Below are 27751 nucleotides of genomic sequence, written 5' to 3' on the forward strand. Positions count from 1 at the left end.
AACTTGTATCCACCAGTAGCCCTTTCCTGTACTTTTCATAAGAAAATAGAAGTCTAACGAATATTAATATGAAAAAGTACCAAAAAGGAAAGCAAAACGGCATATAAAATTCCAGTACGTGCATGAGCCAGGATAATATTAAGAGGATATTAATACACAGTCATTTAAAAACAAACCAAAGTCAACCCGTCACTGAATTCGACATCTCTTTGCGTTTCCCGCTGGCAATTCAACATCCAGATTCTCATTCGATAAAAGCTATACATAAAGGAATACCAATCTAGATGCCGTATTAGCACTCAGTTACCAAATAAACGCACAGGAACAAAGTACTTAAATAAATAAAAATCCCATCAACCACAAAGAAAAAGAGAGTACAGATTGAAAAAAATCAAAACGAGGAGTTGAAATTTTTCACCTCACCATTTTTTTTTTGCCTCTCCAAGTGCCTACTGCAGACGGCCCCTCTGGGCCCTGCACACATACACGTGGACTTCATCAGCGGTAAACCAGCGGACAGAAGAAACTTTTGTTAAATCAACACAACACGTAAGTCTACACTTCTTCCCAAGCTGGCCCGTGCACATTTCCCGAACTAAACGCATAAGCTTGGGCTAAAATGGTATTTTAAAGGATCTCATACAAAGAGGAATGTCTCTGAAATGCTGATGAACGAGTACGACCCGAGTGAGTACATTCACGTAAGATCTACGAGCACGGTTATGACAATAAGTAAAAGCCAGCCTCACCTTTTCCCAGTTGAGGAACGCTCTCAGACAGTTCCGAACCTCTCCTTTCGCACGCTGCCTGGCAACCAGCTGCATTGCTTTATTAATCACCGACTGGGAAATAAATATATCATGCCACATGTTTGCAATGAACAAAGTCAATTTTTCTGATTCCGGAAAATCTATGAGAAAGACAGACAGACAATAAACCTTTACGTCTGATCAAATGAATAAATTACAAGCTAAGAACAAATTTTAATAACTGTGCTTGTGCCTCGCAAGGCCTCCGAACAGCGAAGGGAGGGAGCCCGAAGAGGCCCCGGCCGCAGTTATTTCAAAATCTGCTTCCTTCTCCCGCAAACCCTTCGCTCTGGCAAACCTTCCTTAATTACATCTGAACCATGACAGCTCAGAAACACCACTGAATTATGAAAAGAGCCATGGAATCCAAAACACGAAGCCAAGGCAAACCGCTCTCTCCAGATTCTCCAACCCTAGAACCTTCCCGTTTGTTAAGTGTCATTTCAGGCCAGTTTTTATGCATCTGTAAGAAAGAGCTCACCGGTACAACACTTTTGTAAAAGGCTTTCGACTTGGAGAGATGTTTTTATACACTGCGGAGGATGATCTTCTATCGTGAATGCTCTTGCCCACGTCTGGCTTTGTTTAATCAACCTAAGCCACGTACAGCTCACACACAACAAAATGCACCCTTTTCAAGCAGACGGTTTGGTGAATGAATGGATCTGCGTGGCCCCCACCGCAATCAATTTAAGAACATTTCCGTCACCCCAAATTCCCATGGTCTGACCCTCTCCAGTGCGTCACTTAGCCCCAGATACGGACAACTCTGATCCGCTGTCACTTTCAATGAGTTGCTTTTTCTCAAATATGTACGAACGGGTTCGGACAGCACGCACTCCTTTCCGTCCGGCTCCCTGACTCCACAGAATGCTTCTGCGGTTCACCCGTGTTGCCACGCACATCAGTGGTCCCTCGCTTTGCGTGGCCAAACAGTGGTCAACTGCCTGATGTAGCACACTCGTTCTTTCACCTGCTGAGGGATGTGGGCTTCCAGCCACGGGCCACTGCAGACGGAGATGCTACGAACAACCGCGAGCCAGTCCAGTGAGCATATGTCTCTACTTCTGTTAGGTAAGGACCTACGAGTGGGATTCCTGAGTCACTTGGTAAGCGAGTATTTGAATTTTATAAGAAACTGCCAGTGTTTTGCAACGTGGCTGAGCCAGCCAACACAGACTTTTACCCTGTTGGGCAGGAAGCGCATCTCTTCCGTTTCCTGTTCTATCTCATCTAACGCTGCAACGTGTTGAAAGAGCAGACGACCAAAGCATAAACTCACTGCACTCTCTTGATCTGTTCTCTCTGAAATCTTGGGTCCTGCCCCAGGACCTCTGCACATGCCGCTTCCTCTGCCTGGCGTTCTCTCCCTCGCTTTTCTTGGATACACTGCCTGGCATCTTGCCACCTCAGGCTCAAAGGTCACTCTGACAAGAAGAGCTTCTCTGACCCCACGGACACTCACAAATCCTCCCTCCACAGCACTATTCGTTCACTCATTCAACAGATACTCCGTGACTGTGGACAGTGCATTGTTCTGGGGTCGGAATAAGTGGGGACGAGACGAAGTTCCTCCTTTACAGAGCATGCAATCTAGTGGAGGAGGAAGACAAACAGATTCAGACGCAATGGAAGCGGGGGTGAGGGCCATGAAGAAAACGCCAGGAGAAAGACCACAGGAGTCCGTGTGGGAGGTGCCACGTGAGCCCCAAGAAAGCTAAAGGGAAAGCTTCCGGGGAGAAAACTGTGCCCACGAGCCTGAGGGGCGCGGGCTGAACCCCGGAGGGGGCTCAGCAGAGCGCACGCAGCTCGCCTCTCTCCTGCCCACCACTGACGACACCCTACGCGAGCCGGGGTCACGTTGGCTTGTGCGCACCTGGGTCGGGCTGTGGCCACCACCCAAGCCCGAGGCCTGGCACGCACCCCGTTACCACTGCTGAGGAAAGCAGGGCCTGAGAGAGTAAACGAGGCGAGGGAGAGGGCGACACACAGCAGCCTCACTCGCAGCCCCCCAGGCAGTGGACATGTCCCGTCACCCAATGCACATGCCCCCCCCCCCCCCCCGTAAGATTAAAACATTAAAGGTTAAAAATCTTCATGATCCAGGTCAGACTTTCTGGGCTGCAGTCAAATCGCATTTATGCGCCGTGTCACCGTTCACAAACATTGCCACCGATGACGTGTGATCAGGAAGGAGGCTTCCGTGCTGACCCGTCCGTGGGGACAGAGGGAGCGGAGGGGCAAGGGGGGCCCAGGGGAGCCCTCCTAGGATTCCACATCTCTGGTCCTCGTCTCGTGGGCTTTACGGCTCCATTTCAGACGCTGCCTCTTCCAGCCAGCGACACGGCAGCACGCTGTGACACCGACCTTATAAAAGCATCCTCCCGTCTCGGGTGGCCCACACCTGACTCTCGAGTGGCTACACTAAGAACAGACAGGCACACGTCATGACGACACTCTATGCACAAGCGGGAACGCGCGTGCTGCTACGAGCAGGTAAGCCACGGAAACTGCCCCCCGGGCAACGAGGCACGGCTTCGCCCGGCCAAGGTTCTTCACGGCCTCGGGGAAACGCACCAACGTCTTGCGTATTTGCAAAGATACAAGCGATCCCTCGGCTGCAAGGACAGACCAAGTGTCATGGGGTAAGTACACAGATGTCAACACAAAACGACCACCGTGTGAACGCACCTTCCTTCAGTAGGCTGTAGCAAAACAGGCGGGCTCGCTCCAAGTCTCCCAGCTGCCGGCATATGCCCACGTACACCCTGCAGAGGGCGTGAATGTAATTGCGCTCCAGGGAGATCTTCTGAATCTTCAGCTCTGAGAGGATGGAGTGAAGCAAGCACTCTGCTAGATGCTGGGTCGAAACACAAAGAGAAAACACAACGTATACTGACATTTCTTCTGCTTACTAAACAACGGCTACAACTTACAAATGAAGTCTGTCGGGACCACACAACGTGCCCCGGAGCAGCAAGCAGAGAGCGATGGCTGCGGAGGACAACCCGCCTCGCTCGGCCCAGTGAGCCACGCGGCGCGGGGGTCAGGGGCCGCGGCCGCGGGCTGCCTGCAGGTGCCACGGGCCGCGCCCGAGCACGCCTGGGTCCCTGAAGCCGCCACCTCCCCACCAAAGTACACTTCCTTGCTTTTCGCTAAAGTAACTCTCTGATCTACTCCAGTTCCTGTTTTCTGAACTCCTTTAGATCTTAAAAACACCGGGCAACGTTTGTCTCACTTTGGAAGAAGGGCGTTAAATGATTTGGTCCGTGTGTTCGTTTCAAACGAACCTTCCAAAGTCACCCGTACTGCTCTTGCGCTTTCTGAAAGTACGCGACCCAGGAAAACCAAGTGTGCGTTTCCACCACTCCACTGCGAGGAGGTGCGGGTAAGCAACACAGCAGGGGCACCGGAAGTAATCCGCACAGGGTGTCGACATGGGCACTCAGAAGACACAGCCCTGTGAAGGCCCCACTAAACCACCTGTCGGTCTACACGACACTCCCATTTCTGTTCTCCCCATCTGGAAGCCAGCACGTGGTCCTGCTTCGTGCGTGACGTACCTCAAGGGAGGGACGGGAAACCCCGCGCTATCTTTGCGAGAGACGCTCGCTCTCGGGTGTGTATATGGTGCAATTCATGGAAAAGAAAGGCTCCACTACAGGAGACAAATCTGCTGCTTTGACACACATCATTTTGAGCCTTTCAACAGGCCAGGATCGACGGCAAATGTGCAACTGTGGTCCTGACAGACACGTTTTTCCTTCCAAATTATCAGGTGTTTGATAAATACAAGTGATCAAATCTCCACTGCCTTACCACATCCCGCGTGTGTAAAATGCTGACTAGAAACCAAGTATGGGTCACAATGTGGACACGGGCAACTGTCCACCTCTGGAATAAAAGTCCTGTTCAGGGCCATCTACCACCGGGCTGCGAGCAGACAGCGTCTCCGAGCACATGCAGTTCCTGACGCTCGTACAGAAAAGTTCCACATACCTTTTTGGTTGTGCTGAATTCGTGAACAACTTCCTTCTCTTGATCTCTCATTACGGGCTTTTTGGAGATATTTCCCACATACACGTGACTCCGAATGACAGGCAGGAGATCAAAAGACGACTCTGCAATCTTCTTCAGCGCGTCAGCTATGGCTTTGTCGTGGGACTCTACGGTTTCTTTCGGGTTTGGAGGCAACTGTGAGGCTGTACTGACGGTCGGAAGAGCACTTCTCTCCTCCTCTGTCGCCACGCCTTCAGCCTGAGGGAGGCTCCTCCGGAGGGTCTTGTGGACTCCTTCTGCGGCAGTGCTCCCGGGTTCTGGTTCTGGGGACCCGCTGTCCAGCCGCAGTCTCTTAGCGCTCCTCAGCGTAGATGCAGACAACGTCCTTTTCCCACCTGAGTCCTGGTGAGTCCCCGTATCTTTGGACTTATCCTGACTGCAGTCACTCCCAGAGCTGCCCCCCGTTTTCACAAAGGCGGTTGACGTTGACGTGATTGCTTTGAATCCTGTGATGGCGCCGACGGGCCCTGATAAGTTCTTACAGTCAGCAGGTGGGCCCCGGGAGAGCTGAATGTTCCCTTTGAGGATGTTGAGGGTGCGGGCCCTGGCAGACAACTCCGGGTACATGCTGTCGAGGATTTTGACGGAATTCTCCTGGGGTCCGGCCACAGCTGCGTGGGCGGCAGCAAAGGGGGGGAGGCGGCCCGGCACAGGGAGGGCATGCTTCGGCGTCGCAGCACAGAACTGCAGGGGAGACGACAGGATCCTCTCGCCGGCTGCTGCGGTGGACGGGGACGGGGACGTGTGCGGGGGCGAGGGGCATCCGGGCTCTTCCGGCAAAGGAGACATCGCAGGAGGCACCGGGATTTCACACAAGGGAGAAATGGGGCCGATGGGAGAGGCGGGGGAGGAGGGAGTGGAAGCGGCTATCAGAGGAGACACCGGCCGGGAAGTCCGTGGGGGGGTGGCAACCAAGGGAGCAAGCAAGGGTGGCAGAGGGGGCCCCACCTCCTGCCGTATTTTACTCAGGGTGTCAGAACAGTCCGTGGGGGTCGACGTGTCCGCATTGGCTAGGATGGTCTGAGTTTGATTTCTCTGGGTTTTTGTGTTCTCTCTTTCCCCTAAAAATGACTGGGAGCCTTCACTCTGATTAGCTTCAACTCTGCTTGACGCCGAGGTCTTTGCTGGCTTGTTTGACTGATCTTTGTTGGCCACCTTGGATCGATTCTTATTCTTGCCAAACGGCTCCAGTTTTGAGTTAAAATACGTGTGATCGGACGCAACTACCTGAGACTCGAAGTTCTGGTCGTAGATTTCGGAGCTAAGCCTCACACTAGGTTTGACCGGCCTGTTGCGCAAGCGACTTTTATCGAAGTTGGTGCTCTGACTACTGCTGGAGATTTCTTCCTGGGCACCCGGGAGGCTGCCGCCCTGGGGCTCCGGAAACGCAAGGCCAGGGTGACCGGTCTCTGGAGACTTGTCCACAGCAGTGACGGAGATGAAACCGGCTCCCGGGCCTCCCGGCTCCGGGGAGACAGCGATGTCCTCGGGAGTGTCGCACAGTATAACCTGGTCCACGTTTGGCATGAGAGCCACCCCGTTGATGATGGTCCAGTGGTCCCCCTTTTCAATGACTAGATTCTGATCCTTGTTGATCAGCACATTGATGACCTCGGAGGTCACTGTAGAGATCTGGCACTGGAATGTCGTTTCCGCCTCCCCTTCGGCACCGCGCTCCGCCGTCTGCCCCGCTCCCGAGTCGGCGTCCAGGGCTGAGTGCTCCGCCGCTTCTGACAGGCCCTCCTCCCCACCACGGTTCGGGCTGGTGACCTGGGAAGCGGCCTCGGGTCCGCTGAGGGCGCTTCCGTTCCCCGCGGGACCGCTGCCTGGAGAGCCGCCCTCGCCGGCCAGGCCGGCTGCTGGAGGGGGCGTACCCGTGGGCAGTGGCGAGGGGTCCCCCGCTTCCCGAGGTGGGCCGTGCTCTCGGACGGGCCCGGCGGTCACGGCGTCGTGCACGTTGAAGAGCACGAAATCGGCAGCATCCTCTCCGGCGGGGCCCTCGCAGCTGGCCTGAAGCTCCTGTCCGATCTTGGTGAGGACCTCTGACAGCGTTTCCAGAGAGCGCCGAGAGAGCCGCCGCGTGCCCCGCAGGGGCCCGTCCTCCTCCTCGGACTCGAGCCACTCTTCCGGGGTTTCGAACGCTTCGTCTTCACACAGCTGCTTCCTGTACTTTTCTCCTGATGGCTCACCTGGCTTTAACTCTTTGCTCATGTCCTTACTCAGGGTTCCTTTGCTAGAACATTCTGAAACAGAGTCCCCGGAACTATAATCTCTTAACTGACAACTTTCGAGAAACATGACGACCTCGGACGTAGAAAGTCCGTCTATCTCCGAGAGGGTACTGATGTTGAAGTCCTGCAGGGCCGAGGTCAGACACCCCACCTCCACGGAGGGCCTGCTCTCGGCCGCGCCGGCCCCCAGGGCTCCCCCACCTTCCCCGGAGGCGCTGGCGGCCCCGTGCTGGGCGGCCCCCGTCACGGCCTCAGGCTCGCTCTCGCCCTCGCTGCAGCTGGGTGCCTCGCTCTCTTCCACCTCCGTGTCGCCGCCTCCCGCCTCCCGGATGCCCGTGTAACAACACGGGGCCGCGGCCAGGGCACCCGGAGGGACGCCGCGTGTCTCTTCATCTTTCCCGAGACCCGTCGACGGGAGCGCCGTCCCGGAGGTGCCTGGGTCTCCGGGAGAAGCGCCGCCCGGGGTCGGCGACGGCAGCTCCAGAGACCCCCTCAGGCTCTGCCGCCCGCCAGGAGGGTCCTCGGACACGGCCAGGGCCCCCCCGCCAGATCTGCCCGAGCCCCCACACGGTGCTCCTGCACCAGGAAAGCTTCTCGACACGGGTGCCGGCGTGGCCGGAAGGCGTCCATCCACAGGCAGCCCGGACGAGTCCAGACTCGGGGCGCGGAGGAGCAGACCTTGCTCCTGCACTGCCTCCTGTGCCGGGGCTCCCGTCAGGACATCCTGGTTCGGGACTGGGATCTTTTCACAAGAGAAAGACAGTTTGCTACTTGTGGAACAGTGAGGATTTTCTACAGGTACAGAACCGCTTGGAAAATTGAAATCTAACTTTCTCCTCGAGGCAGAAACTTGTGGCGAGGTCCCCCCTGTAGCAGCCGCCCCCGGCACATTCCAGGCCAGGTCCTCTCTCTCTCCACCACGTCCCGCTCCAGACGCTGTCACAAAGGTAGGCTCAGTCCTCTGCGGCCCCCAGTGCTCTGACCTAGCCCCGTGTGCCGTTTCGGGTCTGGCCTGCTTGGTGATCACCGAAACTTGGTTAGGCAACAGTGATGGAGCGGCCCTGAGCCCCGCGGGGTTATTTTCTCTGGCGAGTTCAGGCCTGGACGCGGGTCCCCTGTTTTCTAAGGCTGGCACTGCCTTTTGTAACTGATGGTCAGTCTGGTGTTCGTGTTCTGATTTAGCTCTCAGCCTTTCCTCGCTACCTCTCCTTAACAGGTCACTCTGGTGCCAGGAAGGGCTTTTCACGAAGCCAAACCCACTCTTGGTCAAGCCGCACTGAGACTCCACCAACGGCGCGGAATCCGCCCTGGTCAGGGAGGGCTCAGTTCTCGGACCCTGACTTCGACACTGAGCCTCTTTCGCGGCCTTTATGAACACCGAATGCGGAAGTGAACAGACTCTGGGCATGCCTTTCCCAACGTCTGTGCCCTCGACCTCACTGCTACTCAGGTTATTAAAATGTGATGTTCCCAACTCGGCGCTCAAAGCATACAAGCTGTTTTCCAGATGGTTCTCTCCGGCAGGACACTCTGGGGGCTCGGGCTGCAGGTCCAGCAAGGTGAAGGCCTCAGCTCGCAGCTTCTGTTCTGAGCGCTGCAGCTCGGTGGGGGCGGAGTCAGGAGGAAGGTGGGCATCAGAGCAAGGCTGGGAGTCACTGCACACAGACGACGCCCCCGAGGTAGGAGAGGAAGAAAGCCTGGCGTCAACACCGAGCCCCGTGGTGCCCACTGTGTGACCTGCGTCGTCTGCTGGTTCAGGCGAGGCTCCTAAAATGAACCTCTGAACATCTCTGTCTTTTCCCAACACTCTACACATTCCCTGAAAGTGGTCAGAAATGGATACATGATCCGATTCAAAAGGGATTTCGTTTGTCAGTGTCCACGTAGTAAACTGTGGTTTGGGCGATCCTATCATTTCGGACAGCAGGGTCTTTCCTTCAGATTCCACGAGGTCACTGAATGGTCTGCTGCCGAGGGGAGGGTGATGCACGTCAGCCCTCCAGAGGGCCGCCGCCCCGTCCTGGGCCTGGCGGCCAGACGTCCCCCCACACACGCTTCCTCCGGTGTCATCGAGCGTGTTCTCTGTCTGCACCGACTTGTCCGCTTCGCGACCCTCTCTCAGTCTCTGTGCCTCATCTAAAATGCCTCTTTCCCTGTCACTCGTGGCTTCCGAGGACACTGCCCAGGGTTGCTCGCGAGCTAAAGCACGTGTGGCTGAAGGCTCTCTCAGGGCCGCTGTGACTGTCCCAAACCCAACCGCTGTCACTCCATTTACTTCCAGCGCAGTCAGAGTTCTGGAGGCTTCGTGCGATGTGAGCTTTTCCTCCCGCGTATCCCTCCTTCCATCACTTCTTCCGGATGAGCCAAAGTAATGTGATTCAGACGTCTCATCTTCTGAAACAGACGCGGCAGAATTTCTAGGTTGGGACGACTCATCGTCACTGGAATCCGTATACTCTCCGAAGTAGGTTTCCTGAAAAACGAAGGAGTTGTTCCCGTTAGTTAAGACTAACTGAACCGAGTGAACACAACTTACCAATCGCATGCATCACAGAACACACTTCTGCTTCCTGAAGAGCCCGTAACACCCATCCGCAGAAGGAGCATCTCCTCGTGTGCAGCCCACAGGCGACGGGCGAGCGGCAGCGGGAGCACAGATAGCACCGCCTCGCTTCCACCCTGACCCTGTCCCAGAGCCCCCCCCCCACCGCCGGCTCCTCCCACAACTCACAGCCCCACGTGGCCTGCGGTCTGTTCTCCTAAGGCCCGAACAGTCCCTCTCTCCAGCTCTTCCCCTCCGTTTCCCGGCACAGCGGTGTCCAACTCAGGACGCACTGCCCTCTAGTCCCCGGCCTCCGGGTCACTCTGGCCCAGGCGCCCAGCTCCGGCCCGGCGCCACCCGTGTGGGCGGTGCATCTGGCCCCCGCTCTGGTGACGCCACGTAGACCTCTCGTGGCAACAGCCCCTCTCACCAGGCTGCACCCGGGGTGCCACTAACAAGCGGACGGGCTCCACTCTTTCAACGGTGCACACACAACACTGCTCCTTCCCACACAACCCGCTCTCCGCCTCCGCTCCAGAAACCCCCCACCACCCCTGGGCAGCCCCACGGCCCAGGCGAACTGGCCCCCATCACACAGCACCTCCAGGAGAGCTACCTCCTCAACCGCGGGGCCTCATTCCACAAGGGAGACTACGGACAGGCGAAGAACAGCACGGACGTACGCTTGCCCCACTAAGCCAATCCTTTCCCTCCCGAAACCTTAGGCACTTTTATCTGGTTCTCTTCCTGTCCTGCCCCTCGTCCTCAACCTCCTCTCCTCTTTGATGGGGTCACCTACAGGCGGATGCGCTCCTGGGACGCCAGCCTCTGCTGCTACCCACCCACACCGAACAACCTCCCAGTCCCACGGCTTCTGTGACACCCCGAGGCTGGGGAGCCCCGACGTCTGGGCCCGCCGCAGCCTCCTCCCGGGCCCCACACCCGTGGGCCTAACGTCGCAACGCGTGTGTCCGCCTGGAAACCCACGCACACCTCTATCTGCACCTGACGCCGCGCCTTCCCACCCACGCAGGGTTTCTTCCTTCCTCTCCTTTCCAGCATCGCTGACTCCTGAGCCTCCCTTTCCACCACGTGGAAAACCTCGCCAGAGGCCGCTCGTTCGCCTCCTACCATTTCTCAAGCCACCCCACCTTGAACCCCAGTGCCGCTGCAGGGATATGACCTGTGGAGAAGGCCGGCAACGGCTGAGTCAGTCAGTGACGTCCCCGTCCACGCTCCCACCTCCCTCCGGACTCTCCCCACCGCCTACACTCTGCCACACGGCGGCTAAGTGGAACCTTCCAACTGAAAACCTACCAGCCGATCCGCCTCCCGGGATCCACCGCTTCCCAGTGCCCCCACGATCAACTGGGAAGTCCCGAGGCCCCAGACGGCCCTTGCACGCCTGGTCGACGTGAACATCCTCTGGCACGGGATCACCTTCAGTCCCACAGGTGTGTAAAGAGCTCCGGCACCGGACACACGCTGCCCTCTTGAACACTCAGCGGGCTCCTGTCCTCCCAGAGCTTCTCTGCCCGCCCTGGCCTCCCTGAGGGCCGAGCCTCCGGCCTGGGTCCACTCCAGCCCCACGGTGTCCATCACGGCCGCGCAATCGCCTGCGCCCTTCCCCACCCCACTGCCAGGCGCGACCCCGCCGAGTGGTAACCACGTCACCTCGCGTTCCCAGTGCCGGGCACGGCCTCCGGAACAGAACGGACACGCACTGCTTCCCAAATGAAGGGAGCGACTCAGAGGAGCAAAGCTTTTATCTACTCCTTAAGCCAAAAAGCATACAAGTCTGCTTTATCGAGACTGGCTTCCTAAGAAATTACAACAAACCATCGTGCAAACACACGAAAAGATGACGAATTCATCAAGCGAAGGTGGGGAATTTGGCAAACGTGGGTTAACGGGCATGCGTGCTACAAACAGGGATGCCCCATCTCTGAAACCAACTCTGTGCCTACACACATCGTTTGTAGGGACTCAGGATTTGGTTGTGAATAAACACAAACAGAACACGACCCTGACACAAGCCACCAGTGTCACGGCAGCCACGCTGGTCCCAAGAACACGGGCACGCCTTATGCAGTTCTCACTTCGTCCCCAATAAAATCTGGCCCGAGTATCACCGAACACCTCCCACCGAGCACGGCTAAGTGCCAGGATGGGCAACGTGCCCACTGAATAACTCAAATCCAAAGCGCAAACTCACAGGTGCGAGCGAAGAAGGTAACGTGCTCAGGTGTGGTAAGGACGCCAGAGGCGGGGACGGCACCGGAGACAAAAGAGGAGGGGGAAGTCTGAAGAAGTCGACTGCAGCCTGGAGATCTTCATCGAAAAAGCGATCACGATCAGAGAAGTCAGCGCTGTCCTGCTCACTCCTGTGCAGCGAGACCTCAGGATTCCGGCCCTCGGGAGACACGCGTTCGGGACGGTGAGCAGCGGCACCGGGCCCCTCTGTTCCCACACTCTTACAGGCAGAGAAGTCGCCCTCTATCTCCATGGACAGTTCCGTCAGGCACGTCTGCACGGCTGCGGCTCTGAGGGGACCGCCTCCCGCCGGAGGGGGTGCGCCAGCGTCCCGGGACTCTCTGGGTGCGGGGGGGTTTTCTTTGGCGGGTTTTTCTGTGGGAGACAAAAGCTGATACTAAACATCTATACTATCAAGAAAACTTACAAAAAATATGCTAACCGTTCAAAATGCTTGTATTATTGAGTAAATTCAAATCAACAGAAACATCCTTTAAAAGGCAACCTGCCAATCCCTCCCCACAGATCACCCTAGAAGACCCGAGCACATTTCCCATAAGCACAGTTCCCTAGCAACAAGCAAGCCAAGAGGGCCGGCAGGCAGAGGGAGGGGATGCCCCCCGCCCACCAGCAGCACGGTGCCTGGGCGGAAGGGCACCACGACGGCGGGTAACGGGCCTGGACGGCACGTGCCTTCTCTCAGTAAATCTTCCACACAGTGAGTAGTACTGGGGAGGAACGGCTCTGTGCATAGAGGCTGACAGGGAACATGATCTTCATGTCTGAAAAGCAATCAAAAATCAGCCAACATCAAGCCTATCCAGTGGTCATATTTATACAACGCTCTAATTAAGGGACTCGGCTAGGTCACATAAATGCTTTGTATCACAGCGCACCAGGAAAATTACAGTAAAAAGCCATTGGTTTGGGGGTCTTGATTTTGGTGAACTGTAGCGAACTGTCAAGGAAGATGTTTGTGTCCTGGGAAGTAACTGGAAACAACCATCTGTCATCTATGAAAGTTGTAAACATATGTTTTACACAAGGACTCAAGGCTGCCTGGAGAAGTGACTGACTGACTGGAGGGCTGGGGGAGGGGCGGGGACCTGAACATCTCACAGAGCCAGAAAGAAATTCTCCAAACAGGCTGGGGGTGCCTCAAGGGCCCCGGAGCCGACCTGAAGATGGACCCAATCACCAAGTGGGAAAAATCTGAACAATGAAATGATATGATGAGTTATGATGCAAATACAGAATTCCAATTAATGTGTGTAGAAGGGATGAGAGAAATGCAAGATCGCTAACAACTAAGTAGTAGTTGTAGCACAGGGGCTTTGCCAGTGGGCTCGACTGGGAGAGAAACAGACTGTCTGCACAGCATCCCAGTGTCCCCCTCCAGGCGATTCACGGCGACTTGCGGTGGAGAACCCTGGTGGACGCCACCGTAAAGCAGCAGCCCTGCCCCCCCACCCCGTACGCGCCCCCTCCCCTGCAACGGCCCGAGCACAGCGCCGGGCGCTACTGGGGACCTCTTGCCATAAACACAGTCTTCACCTAGCACGACACGACGGTACGCAGACGAGACTGATGGGTTTCCTCCCTCCCTGAAGGCGTCAAAGACAAGAGACAAAGCGAGATGGACGGACCGCGGACTGGGGGCCGAGATGCGGGCTGGGGGCGCTGCGAGGGGCAACGAGGGCTCGGGGATGGAAACACCTGGAGCGGAACTGGAGGCGTCCGTGTGAGGCCCAGCTCGGCTCAGAGACCCGCGCTGAGGGTGACATTCAGCGGAATCTGGATGAGGAGCCTGAGGGGATTCTCTGCCTTATTTTTATGAATTTTCTCATAGAAAAACGAAAAATTTGAAAGAAAAAGAAGATGTTCTAGGATTTAACATTCCAAAGATGCCATGTTTTCCTTTTTACTTGAGAAAGTTACCATTAAGCCATAGACTTACCCCTCAAAATAGTTTGCTTTTAAATAAAAACATCGGATTATTAAACGGAAAGCCCTCTTAATAACACCTTTAACGACAAGAAGTCGCGTGCTCATAATGAAACGCCACTACTACCTGCTGAGGCAGGCGGAAGAGTCCCAGGCTGCTTCTGCCCGAAGGCACGAACAGAGCGATTCGGGACCGCAGAAACGGACTCACGAGACGCAGGCCCCACCGGCCCGCTGGCGGTGCGTCTACCCAGAATGTGACGATCTGCTTAAAAGCACCCCATCACCGTGCCTCTCTTCGCCTCACAAAACCTCACGAGTTCCGAATCGAGCACTGATGAGAACCAGGAACTTGTCTAGCAACCTTTTTCTGCAGGAACTTTGCCTTCAGAGCCGGAGAGTAAAAACTAGGTCCACGTTTCTACAGATTTAGATCCTCAATGATCTGGCAACTCACAGCAGCTAACCGCAAGAAACCAGTCACACGAAAGAAAAACGGCCAAGAAACACTTTCCTCTAACGCGAGACCGCTAACTTCTCCCCATCCCCGCTGGTACGACCAACCCCGATTTCCAAATCCTAAATCCTGGGCCGGGTGCACGTGGGAGGACGCCTCCGCAGCTTTCCCCTGCAAATCGGGGTGTCCCGCAGATTAGGTCAAACCTCCGAAAACGCATCAGGGGTGGCGCTGCGCGGTGACCACGTGACGTGACGGCGTGAGAGGAAGCGGGCTCTCGTCTGACCACAGCGGTCCTGTAAAGGAGCCGACGCGAGCACGGCAGGTGGAGGCGACAAGGTCAACCACAGGCACTGGGTAAGTGGCAGGAAAACTGCGCGCAGCCGGGCTGCCGCTGGGCTCGGAAAGGGCCGTGCCCCCCGGCGTCCTGCCGGCTCCCGCCACCCGCGCTCCGTCGTGTGTCCGCCCACTTTCTCTGCACGTTCTCTGCTGGAAGCCGCCACTTGAACGGTGAAAGCCGAAGGCGCTTTTAATTTTCTTTTGATTTGAATTTCAGGCCCCGCTGAAGGGAAAGGAGCTCCGCGTAACGAGAAGCACCCACGCCAGCCCATCTCACTCTGGTAACGGGAGACGTCACAGACCGAACGGTCACGTAGGAGAAGTGCTTGCGGAAGCTGCGCTCTCACCTGGGACACACCTGCTGCCTTCACCAGGCAGTCTGTGTGTTGTGTTTATACAGAGCCAGAGTTCCTTCAGAAGCAGCTTTACTTTCCCTGTGAAAAAGAGCACAGTATTAAAGACAGGTCACTTGGCCCAGTCCACCCAAGGCCAAACACACTCGCAGGAAATCGGGAGTTCCCCGACTAGGTTCCCGCAACACCGCCCCCCGAGCGCAACCACCGCGCGTGACACGCTCAGCTGCGGACGGGAAGGCCTGCGACGCTTCAGCCCAACACGGAAGGCTGAATGCACGCTTGGTTTTGTTCGAGGGGCGGGGGAAGGAGAGGGCGCGGGATTCGAAGGACCAAATCTATTTGCTGGCGAAGGCCTCTATCGTCTTTGTATATGCGTGGGCCCAATACATCTCTGGCCCTGTCACGGAAGGCGGGGAGAGATGAGGGACGGAAGCACGGCCAGAATGACCGACGTCGGAGACGCCGGCTCCCCGTATACGACAGACAACGGCAGAGAGGCACCCTCGGTCACAACAGGGTGTCGGAGAACCCGTGAGAACTGACCACGCTGTAACTGACCCGGGGGCTTCGCGGATAATGGAAAAATCCATTAATGGTTTTCAGGGGTGACAGGGTGGGAGACAAAAATACGTGTGTATAAACACTTGGAAAGGAAGGGATCATCACACACACAAACAGACACACAGAGAAGCCTATGCTTTTATAAGGAAAAGTGAAAGTCTCTGAATTTGTATGAATTTTCAAAAGGGTCTGAATTCCTAAAATAGTTCAGAACCATCGGTTCAGGTTGAAAAGTAAGTATTTCTATAGATTTAGATCCTTGATGATCTGTGAATTCAGGTTTTTGTAACTAAGGCCTAACGAAATTCGTGTAACATTAAGAATATGACACTATGGGGGCGCCTGGGTGGCTCAGTCGGTTAAGCATCTGACTTCAGCTCAGGTCATGATCTCGTGGTCTGTGGGTTTGAGCCCCGCATCGGGCTCTGTGCTGACAGCTCAGAGCCTGGAGCCTGCTTCCGATTCTGTGTCTCCCTCTCTCTCTGACCCTCCCCCATTCATGCTCTGTCTCTCTCTGTCTCAAAAATAAACATTAAAAAAAAAAAAAGAATATGACACTATGGTTTTTAAGTGAGTTTAGCATTAATGTGTACATACATTCCAAAAAACTCCCAGAACAAAAATATCCTTAAAAACTTAAGTATGAACGAAGAGCCTGTGGTCAAATCTGCATCAAAAGACCCAGCACGCGAAGGAAAGTTCAATTAAAAATGCGCTTTAAGCGTTAGGTAATTTCAGGCCATCTCAAGCTCTATTATAGTTTCCCTGAAGCTCTTAAATTAGCCGGAAGCACTTATTGAAAATACTGAAATCTTTAATCCGGTTCTAGAGAGGATAAAAGACCAACCTTTTAAGCCAAAATATCTGCAAGAATTCACACTTTGAAATAGGTCGGCTCTACGGAAGCTGGTGGACTGCACGGCCCCAGAAAGGGGACCAGGATAAGTGGTGAGAACACGGTAACAGGCAAGTTTAAAAGTCTGACGTTTCCAACCTCTCCTGAGCCAGGTCAGCTTCCGACTTGCACTGTTTGTGAGCCACATCCATTCTTGAGTTCCAAAATTCTTCAACAAGCAACTTATCTACGTGGCGATTTAACCTACCCCAAAGCCTCCTTCTAAACACTGTAATGCCCTTTGCTTAAATGACCTGACCGGGATCCCTGCTTATTAGTATACCCAAAGCAGCAAACAAGGAACCTTAAAAAAAAAAGAAAGAGTTACTTTTCTATCCTTACGGAGGCTACTGCCCACAACTACGCCTGTTCTAACTGAGCATTCATTACTTCTCAACGGACAAACACAAAAGTAGCCCTTCCCAGTAAAGCAGGAAAAAATCCACCCTGTGCTTTCCTTACTCAGCTGTGAAGAGGAAACCTCATTGGGTCCAACTGCACACCTTCCCCCACGCCTGTAAAGTCCTCCCTGAATCAGAATCTAAGGCGTCGACGAGCATCTCTGAGCCTGTCTGCTCCACGGATTTGTCAGTTACACCACATGAACACCACGCTTCCTTCATCATGATGAGCTCGCAGCTACGTGTTGATGTCTGGGTGGGCGTGGGCTTTGCTCAGGTTCTTCCTTCCCAAACACTCGATTATTCTGAATACCTATTCTTCCTGATAAGCCTCGACCGCCTGCTTGTCCTTCCCCATATGAAACCGCAGCGGGGTCTGCGTAAGACGGGAAAACCCACATCTTTACACAGCGAGTCTCTGATCCAGGAACGTAACGTTCCCTTACACGTTCTGGTCTTTAACGCTCTCCACGGGGTTTATGGCTTTCCCCGCTGAGGCCCGGCGCACACGGTTTATAGGTTTTCTCTTCCTAGAGGGCTGACGGTCCCGCCGCCTTTGGAGGATGGGCTGTTCCTGTCCCGTCCCTATTCTGACAGGTCACCATCGGGCACCGCACATCACACTCTGCCAGCAGAGTCCACAAGACAGTCTTACCATCTGCAATGATGACAACTCTGAGCCTTCCTTATCGGATCTACAGCTCGCCCTCGTCTGTGCTGGCCCTGCTCCACTGCTGATGGCCTCCAGCCCACACAGAGTAGACGGCACAGAAAGCACGCGCGTCCGCTTCTCACGGTAGTGACAAGGCTCTTCCATTTCACCTTTCTCGATTTCAAAATGTGTTGTTCTCGGGGCGCCTGGGTGGCTCAGTCGGTTAAGCGTCCGACTTCAGCTCAGGTCATGATCTCGCATTTCATGAATTGAAGCCCCACATCGGGCTCTGTGCTGACATCTTAGAGGCTGGAGCGGGCTTCCCATTCTGTGTCTCCCTCTTTCTCTGCCCCACCCCACTTGTGCACCCTGTCTCTCTCTCAATAATAAATAAACATTTAGGGGGTGCCTGGGTGGCTCAGTCAGTTAAGCGTCCGACTTCAACTCAGGTCACGATCTTGCGGTCCGTGAGTTCGAGCCCCGCCTCGGGCTCTGGGCTGACAGCTCAGAGCCTGGAGCCCGTTTCAGATTCTGTGTCTCCCTCTCTCTCTGCCCCTCCCCTGTTCATGCTCTGTCTCTCTCTGTCTCAAAAATAAATAAATGTTAAAAAAAAAAATTAAACAAAACAAAACAAAACAAAATGTGTTGTTCTATTATTACCTCACCAGATATTTTTCCCTGAGGAATGGGTACTTTTTCTCTTCGGCAGCTGTTGTGGTATTCCTGAGACAAATCTGTGAGTTGTAACTTGTGTGTGTTCTCTACTACTAAACTTGAGTCCCCAAAACTTCATCTAGTGCCTTGCAGCCACGTTCCTGAGTGACCGTGCTCGGAGTCTTGAGGATGTGAGCACAGGATTCTCAGCCGCCTTTGGTACTGGCCTATTTGAGTTCGAGAGAATGACATGGAAAGCGGTCCGTGTTTTTCTAAGTTCTAAAATGAATGCATAACAATAAAGACATTCGTCTCATCCACCGGCGCCTTTACAGAGCTCCCTTGTAAGTCATCTGGATCTTCGACGGTGTTAGATCTTTATTTTATTTTAATTTCTTCTGGGTTATTTTTCCCGTTCAGGTTGACAACTATCCCGACTCAATCTGAGCATGCTTTCCTTGAAAATGGCCCATTTCACAAACATGATCAGATCTGAATATAAATCTGTGAACTAAGTAATTCTCTAACTGCAGTTCTGTTCCGGTCTTCCCAGTCCTCGGGCTTTTGTCCCCTCCTGTCTCGGTCACACCCGTCGAAAGGAGCTGTGGGCCCCACCGGCCTTGCAAAGATCCAGCTGTTCCACTTAATGGCCCCAAATCAATTGCTTTGTTTCCTACTTCGTTAACTTAGGTCCTTCCTTCCATTTTCCTTAGTCTCTGTTTTCCGTCGCATTTTCTTACTTTGTTATTCATCTTCTGTAGGTCTTGCTTTCTAGAATAATCACATAGGCCCATTCGTTCCTGTGAATGCCATACTGGCAGGATCGCAGAGACTTCAATACTGCCCTACTGTTTACTTCCAAAAGGGCTGAGTATTTCAGTTATTTTCTGTTATCCAAGAGGTGGTTTGTGTCTATGCACATTTAGTTACCAGATAGGTTTGGTAAGTAATTTTCCCCCCTTTGGGCGAGGGCAGGATTTTTGTTAACATCTTATTAAATATCAGTATCTTAATGATATATTAGGCTATAGTTCCTGTTGTCTAGTAGTCAACCTTCATATATGTTTGGAAAGTATTTTAAAGAATTCTATACGTTTGTGGTTTAAAAGGACTAGATGGAAATCACCAATCTACAATTATGAAATCAACGCTACCTCCTACTTTGTCTGCTTTTACAAAATCAACTGTTTCTGCGAAGAATACTAAGGCCTCTTATGGAAACAATGTGACTATTCCCTCTAGAATTTCCAGGCATTTTCACTCGATGCAGTTTCATGATTTTAGGTCTATGACCGTAGCATTTGCTTGGCGAACTGATCAATCACCAACTGATCAATCAACTTAATCAACCTGGATATTCCCTTTTAATTCATGTAAACTCATTTCCAGGCTGGAATTACTTTTTGCCTGATCACGGCTTCAAGTTAGCATTTGTTTGAAACTTCTTTATCCATCCCTCCATATTCAACTCCATTTGATTTTAAAAATACTTCCTATGACATGCCAAAAACAAAGGTCATGCACAAGAAGTCATACCCAACACCTGGAAGGCCTTTCTAACACGAATATCACGTGTGTGTCCTGCTCCTGAGTTTCCTTCAACTACTTCTTGCCGACCTTCTGTCCCGAGGGCTCTGTTCTCCCCTCCGAGAGGTCCTGCTGGAGGACCATGGGGACATCAACCATCTGGCTTTCCACAGTCGAGAGCCCCACTGGCTCAATTTCACAGCAGCGGCCGATGGGTATGCTCTTAGACTTTCTCTGACGACATTACCTCTATTTTTAACATTTTCTCCTCGTTCGTGATTTAATCCTGCTTCTTCAGGGTTCTTCTCCTTGAGTGTGGTGGCTTCCTTTCACATGCCTGCTGCCTCTCAGTTTCAAACGAAACTCGAGGCAGGACGTCTTTGAGAGCCAGCGTCTACTTCTTCAGCCTCCGTTTCCCTGGCGACAAACGCAGGGTCTCATCTCACGGACCTACAGGTCTCTACCTTCGGACGGAAGGGATGCAGAGTGAACCAGTTACGAGGATTTACCCGGAGAATGTAAGTAGCCCATTTTCTGGGAACCTGAGTGGCTACCCTTCAAAGCAGCCGTAATTCCTCAATTTCCTGATTTCCTTACATCCACACCCACTCCGAGTGCCTCCTGTGCCACAAATGACACTTCACAGACCCGAACCCTGGGCCACAGCATGTAGACAAGTTCCAGAAACGGCTTGTGACATGGAAAGGCTACAAAATGTTCACCCTTGAATCAATCACCTGGCAAACCTGTCCTGTCCTGCTCTTTCTCCCACTCCCCGTGCCCCTGAGTGGAAGCAACATAGGGCTTCTGTGATAAAACTTGCTTTTTGAGGGCTGCTATTCTCTGTCGTTTTGGGTTTCATCACCAACTGAAGCCACCTGCTTTACGTCTTCCTCCACTGCATCCACTTTTGAACTCTAAAGGAGACTTCTGTGTTATTTTTTTTTCCCCTGCTATTTTTAATGGAACTCAGAAGGAATAAAAGGGAAATGTGGCATTCAGGCAGACTTTTTAAAAATGAAGTCAACCCAATACTCCAACTTATGAATTCTTTCATAAGTATAGATGGCCCTTGAATCACATGGGGGTCAGGGGCACCAAGCCCCGGCAGCTGAAAATGCACATGTAACTGACTCCCCTAAAACCTAATTACTAATAGCCCACTATTAACCTGAAACCTTCCTGATAACATAACAGGCAATAACACATATTTTATGTTATACACGTTATATGCTGTAGTCTTATAGTAAAGTAAGCTAGAAGAAAGAAAACGTTGTTAAAAACTCAGAAGAAACACTCACAGTGCTGTACTGTAGTTACAGGAAAGAAGAATACCCACATATAAGCGGATACGTGTGTAATTCAAACAAGTGTGAAGGGCCAAAAGAGTGCATTAACTGAAAAAGTGTTACTTGGGAATTAAATCCACCAAGGTCCTCAGTGAAATAATCACAGATGCCCAAAGACCTCACTTACTTAGAAGAAGTGAAACGTACAGCAGACAATATGCTCAGCGTCACGGTGAGGGGAGGCAAAAGACCAAAGAAAAGAGAACACGGGGCTGGAGAGCAGCCAAGGGGATGCGGGGGGAGGGTTCGGTTTGAGACGGCGAGGCCTGAGCACATCAGATCCTCAATCACCCGTCAGCGCAGAAGAGAAGATGGGGACACCGGCAGCCGGCAGGTGGCTGCGAGAGGCCAGCCCAGCGTGCCCGCTGCTTCCCTGGGCAGCACGTCTGCCCGAAGCCTGGCTTCCCGCATGTAAGGGCAGGAAGAGCAGGGTCAGAGCACACGGAACGTAGCGAGAGCAGTGAATGGCCAACCGGGGTCCGGGCAACTGCAAGGCGTCGACTATTAAAGCCTCAAGCCCAGGAAAAGCTGGTCCTACGCTCGGAATTAAAAGAAAAAAAAAGGAAGCAGAGACAAGGTAAAGGAGACTTCCGAAGAGACACTATCTACACGCCCAGAACAACACGAGTGGTTTCAGTGATTTCCGTTTGGATGAGAAATAACACGCTGGTGAATGAAAATACCATTAGTTACTTATTTACCATTTTCAATCCATCCCTTCCCGAGAAAGTGTGAGACAGGTAGAGCAGAAATTCACAATCTAGGTTTTAAAAGTGAAAAACAAGGGCGCCTGGGTGGCTCAGTCGGTTGAGCTTCCGACTTCGGCTCAGGTCATGATCTCACAGCTCGTGGGTTTGAGCCCCGCGTCGGGCTCTGCGCGGAGAATGCAGAGCCTGCTTGGGATTCTCTCTCCCTCTCTCTCTGCCCCTCCTGACTCTCACCTTCTCTCTCAAGAAAAATAAAAGCGAAGAAAAAAGAAGGAAAGCAAATGGCCAAAGATCAAACAACAAAGAGGAAGATTAAAGCAAAAACTGCCAATTTCTCAACTTCCAGAGTTAGACCTTCTTGCCTACAAGGTAACACACCGAACGACAAACGCACACGGACGCAACCCCTCGCTCCCCCACGACTGCCCCTTTACTTTCCTGTATAAGTGCTGGCCTCCCCCAAATGCTTCTGTCCTCCAAAAACACAGCAGAGGGCTTTGACTCCAGTTTTCCTGCCTGACTTTAATAACGATTATACATCTGGCACCTAAGAAAGCTTATAAATTAACTTGAGAAACTTCGTAAGAAAACTATACTTATTTACTGACAAGTATGGAAATTATATCTCTGGCAGTTTCCTTTTCCAAACAATACTGCTTTCTGAGTCTTTCATTCGCTATTTTATTTGATCAGACAGCAAGGTGGTAACACGTGCAGACCTGAGGGAGACGTAAAACAGGACAGGACGCCTCGCACATGAACACCCGCTAAACCTCAGAATCTTCCTAATTACAGGTGAGAGCAGCGAGCCACCTCCCAAACCACTGAAATCACGCACAAGTAAAAAGAAATCTGTAATATACTCACTTTTATCTATGCTTCCGTAAGAATCGCTTGAAATTTGTGTTCCAATATGTCTCAACTCTAAAATCATGGAGGAGAAAACTGTTAATAAAGAACACTGCATGTCGAGCCAGGATTTTTAAGTAGGCATGAAGTGAATACTCACCCTTTGCAGTTTTCTGTTTAGAGAATTCATCCAGCCGTTCCTGTGAAAACAAAAGGCTGCCAGTGTCTGTAGGGGACAGAGGGGGACACAGAGCGCAGGCGCCCCACACCCAATGTGAGACAGGGAGCTGAGCGGGTCCTGCGGACTCTTTCGTGGGGTGGCCCCGCTCTTGACTCCCGTGGGACCAGGACCCGCTGGGCTGGTGGACAGTACGAAGCCCCGAGGCTGGCAGTTCCCACGTGTGTGTGCTATTATCTGTTACCTGTGTCTTCCTAAATTCCTTCTCGAGTATCTTCTTCTCAGTCCTCAGTTGCTTGAAGTCCTGAGTTTGCTTAACAGCAGCCTCTTTCAAGAGTGCAACGGAGAGAGAGAACGATAATTTACCAACTTTACAACTACCATTCGCATAATACTCAAAATATAATCTGAGTTTTCCTTACTTCACAGAACTTTAACACAAATTTTGTAAGTCGCTGCTCCTTCAGCGTGTTATCGGTCAGGGATAAATGTAGGAACACTTCGCATTTACCCTGTTGTCTGTGAAACCACAGACTTGGCTCAGACCCTAAGACTCCTTTCCGATCCCAGCACAAGCCAGCCCGTGCCCTCTGGTCAGGCAAGAACCCGATACACATGAACTTTCCAGAAGGAGGGGCACTGCTCCCCCTTGCTCTTCAGCAAGAAGCAACGTTCACGCTTCAGACGTGTCAGAAGCGTGGCTTCATCTCGGAATAGTTCCTACCATTCTCTGTGTTGGGGAGGGGGGCGATCTTTGCCACACTTCTTCTATGTTATGCCTTCCTGGAGTTCCCTTCAAGTACGTACTTCTAGCGAGTGCCTTTGCTCTAGACCTACTTTTAAGGAATTGTTATAGTTCTTCCCTGGATCTTCAGCAAATTCTTCAATCTGGCTTCTGGTTCTGAAGCACATGCTCCAAATACATTAATCAAGAATTTAGGGGAGCCTGAGTGGCTCAGTCGGTTGAGCATCCGACTTCAGCTCAGGTCATGATCTCGTGGTTCATGTGTTCAAGCCCCACATTGGGCTCTGTGCTGACAGCTGGGAGCCTGGAGCCTGCTTCGGATTCTGTGTCTCCCTCTCTCCCTGGCCCTCCCCTGCTCATGCTCTGTCTCTCTCTCTCTCTCTCTCAAAAATAAACATTAAAAAAAAATAAAAAAAAAAAAATAATCTAACCAGCATTGACTTCATCTGAATATGTTCAGACACAACTGCCATGAAAACTAAACTCCCATAAACCACTGCAGTGATGAGCCATCCCTGACTGCTCCGACAAGCCTGAGCATTTCCTCACCTGATTATTATGCCGTATCACTTACGAGGAAAAAATATTTTTGTCACACGGGAAATAAAGGCTACACTTTTGCTTCAAAGGAAATCTGTTCTAACAGCTATACACAGTCTCCCAGGCATTTCAGATGTCTTTGAAACATTCCCTAAAATAGACACTTCTCTCCACACACTAGCAAGAGAAAGCAATACTTAACAAACACAGTCATATCACGTTTACTACCGTATTGTCAGTGTTTGTGCAAAAACCCAATCAGAGGAAAACTTGTTAAAATATTTATAGAGTTTAAATCTAAAAATGTAGGCTCAGTCTAGGTTAAATTAACGATGAGAAATATTTTCAGCTAAGTCTCTTCTCTGTGCCCGATCCAACTACGTTGAAATTCTTGCTCCTCACTACATGAAAAATGAACCACGCTCTCTGAAGGAAGGTGGGATCAGCTTGATGAAACAGCCCACGCAGGAACGAAAGGGGGACGCGGAGACCCGCAAAGCCCCACTGGTCTCTCCCTGATGTATTTCCGTGTCCCAACCACATAACGAAAGGGGAAAGAACCCAAAGGAAAGATCTTGAGATCAGTTCCTGAAAGGGCTATTAGCTGTCCCGTGAGGACTTAGCTGACCCTCTCGCGGTCCCTCTGTGTTCTTCCTACTCAGCGTAGAATGAGCCCGAATCCAAACACTGGGGCGGGGAGGGGGTCAGAGACAAAGGGATGATGATCCCCAGGGCAGGCAATTTCTCAGAACCTTCCCACGGATGTGTCATAACTATCTAAAAACATCAAGTTTCCTGGCACCAGAAGTAGTATTTTCTTTCTAGTAACCTCTTATTTCAGGGAACAATGAGAAAGCCTCCTAAAACTCAACTTCCCGAATTAAATCCTTTTCCTGACTGCTGCTTTTGAAGGTGAAAACACGGGCCGCTCCTAGTTTGGGCCACGTTTCAGAGATTTGCCACACAGTATGCTCATATTCCTATTCCTCCCCCGGAAGGGAGCGTTGCCGTCGACCCTCCCGCTAATTGTGCCCTCGGCGCGGCCACTCAGGGCCCGCCCTCGAGAACCACGCAGCCACCGGGCCAAGCACTGCAACTCTGTGAAGTCACCGGTGGGACTGGTGAGAAGAGCAGTGACCCCACCAGCGAGGTGACAACAGTGCCCATTACCTTCCAGCTTCTTCACCTTGGCTTCTAGCTTCTTCTTCCTATTGAGACAATTTTATAAGTTAAAAAGGTAAAAACGGTCAGCTTTCAAACCAGAAACATGTACGTTACAATTCACGGTACATAGATTTTCTTAAATCGCTACAATTTACACAACAAAGGCACGTCGGTCATGATCAGTCATGACGAGCCTCGCACCTCGACCACCGAAATCACCAGCAACTGTTCTGAAGGCAGAGGAAACCCAAGAGAGAGCGCTACGCGGCTTAGCATGCACTGGTTCTAAAAAAACTCTCTTTTCGCCAAGTCTGGGGTTTCCCGGAACTGCAGCGGCCTCGCCGCCAGGCTGAGCCGAGGCGTGCGGACGGGCTCCCGCAAGCGGTGCGGTACGGATGCGGGCGGGGGGACTTCTGGGGCCCACGTGCCGGCAGTGCTCACGGTCCCACGTCCCAGGAGGCAGGGGCTGCCGAGCTGCACCGGTTTTCAGACAGACTTTGGAGTCAGAGCGAGTGGGAAACTCCGAGAAACCGTCTCTGAGTAACCACCGCGTCAGGTCGACGTCACCGCACTGTGTGTGTGGCTCCCAAGCTTTGTGAGGAGCGGGGAAGTGACCAACTGGGTGCCTTCAGACAGCTCTTTTTATTAATGGTAACAAAGACCCCACCGCACAGGGCACAGGGCAAGGAGCTGACGGTCGTGTCTGAAGGCACACGGAGACGCGTGCATGCACGCGCAGACAGACATAAAAACTCTGGAGTTCTTTCTCTGTGCAGCTCTTCAACGCGCCCAGGCTTCTTAGTCCTTCTTATAACCTTCACGTGAGGTGTGACCTCCGTTTTACAGATGTGGAGACTAAGGCTGAAGGACCAACTCGTTTACAACCACAAGGTTAGTTACAGGCAACAACCCAAAGACAGAGAGACAAATGGTACCGATGGAAGCATTAGCTCTTTTGGAAAAGGAAAACCGTATTTCCACAGTTATCTTAACACTTACTGAGCATCTGTTTTCAAGCATTCTTCTTTCACACGAGCATACTCCTGATGAGTGTCCTGGTACAACTTCAGAGAACTCTGAAAAAAGATAACATATCTTATCTTATCACCATCAGTGATAACTTATCTTGACCTTGACCAGCAAAACTATTATCACTTAACAGTAAGAAGTTAACCAGATGAATACATACATTAGGCAGGAAACCACCATATAATTCTTTGAACATTTTAATAAAGATAACCAGATCCTTAACGTAAATTTAACACGATTAATAGTCTCATCAAAGAAAGCTGCTAAGAATGTGAAAATGTACTAATTTTAGGGCAACTCCAAATCTCTGTAATACGGATTAGCAAATATTTTGGTCTCAACCAGTTAAAATTCAACAAAATCTGGGGAAATTTTAGAGCTTAATAAATATAAGCTATCATTTTTACTCTACAAAAATATAAACAAACCATTATACTTAACGATAACTGGGAAGAACGTGTTAACACCCATTAACGTGTATGTCCTGATGGCCAGCACAGAACGGGAAAGACTGTCACTGAGCGCTGTCTCCTACCACGTGCACATGCGGGGTCTCTAACTGCCACAGCTCCGAGAGGGGTTTCACGACCCCCTTGTACACATGAGGGGTCTGAGGACCCACAGCTGACTTATTCCTCTAGAGCCACAGAGAACGAGTGACAAATGAGGGCTTGTCACTGGGGTCTGACGCCAGTGTTCCTGCTTCCTCTCGGCTGTGGCTGCTGACACGATTATGTGTCAGAGGCAGCCAAAATTCAATGTTGCGGCTGTTTCCGTTTCACCTTCTTCGCATCATTCAACACAGAATAAAGACTTTCTACAAAAGTATTACGACCGGTCACTGTTGAAGCAGGTCAGACAACCGATCGGTGCACGGCATTGCTAGAACAGCACAAGGTGACGACTGGGAGGCACAGACACTATCGTGACAAGGGCTTGGAGAACAGGCTGAGAAGACCAGCGTTGTCCCAGCTTAGCTACGACATGTCTCAAGCAAACCAAGCAACCAACTTTACTGGCCTCTGACTTACGTTACCCATAAAAGCCATAAATTCTCTCCTAAGACTCCTGGGAAGAGTAAGCCGAAATTCATACTGAAGTGCAAGTTTACAGCACTTTTTTTGCACCACCCCCCAGGTTTACAGAATTTTAAGTAAACTGCAACTTGATTTTGAAACAGAGAACATGATCTCTCTTCCTTTAAGTTTGAATGTTTGCTTTTCATTTTATAACTAAAGCAAGACCAACGTGAATAGGCAATCAACGCAGGACACGCAATAGCCCTAAAAACCCAGAGTTAGCAGGTTCCTCCGGAGAACCTCAAAGAACACAGAAGCCATGAACACAGCATTACAGGGCTAGCAATTGCCATGAGGACCAAGCCTTGAATCAACCCGTGCGACCTTCTCTAAAAATAGTAATACGCTTAATGCTTCTTGACTAGCACCTGTTTCCTTTGTGAAGATGTAAAATGCCCCCTCATTCCAATGACAGTGAATAAGCAGACCTT

At 52.0% G+C, this 27751-nt stretch overlaps 1 protein-coding gene across 6 annotated transcripts in view; it reads right to left on the reverse strand.

Annotated features, from left to right (window-relative positions):
• The window catches only part of ICE1 (interactor of little elongation complex ELL subunit 1), a 57030-nt gene that overhangs the window by 12594 nt on the left and 16685 nt on the right, over positions 1-27751 (reverse strand). For 5 of the 6 annotated variants that reach the window (XM_023239718.2, XM_023239720.2, XM_023239723.2 and 2 more), the window contains exons 6-15: positions 26212-26288; positions 25219-25256; positions 23008-23090; positions 22746-22785; positions 22604-22660; positions 14982-15068; positions 11857-12269; positions 4809-9572; positions 3501-3669; positions 750-910 (exon numbers count right to left, since the gene is read on the reverse strand). In XM_023239718.2, coding sequence (XP_023095486.1) covers positions 750-910; positions 3501-3669; positions 4809-9572; positions 11857-12269; positions 14982-15068; positions 22604-22660; positions 22746-22785; positions 23008-23090; positions 25219-25256; positions 26212-26288 — 5889 coding nt within the window. The remainder of the gene's footprint in view (positions 1-749; positions 911-3500; positions 3670-4808; positions 9573-11856; positions 12270-14981; positions 15069-22603; positions 22661-22745; positions 22786-23007; positions 23091-25218; positions 25257-26211; positions 26289-27751) is intronic. The other variant, XM_023239724.2, reaches the window with a different exon arrangement.

The sequence above is a fragment of the Felis catus genome, chromosome A1 (assembly GCF_018350175.1).
Source record: "Felis catus isolate Fca126 chromosome A1, F.catus_Fca126_mat1.0, whole genome shotgun sequence".
NCBI classification, from domain to species: Eukaryota; Metazoa; Chordata; class Mammalia; order Carnivora; family Felidae; genus Felis; species Felis catus.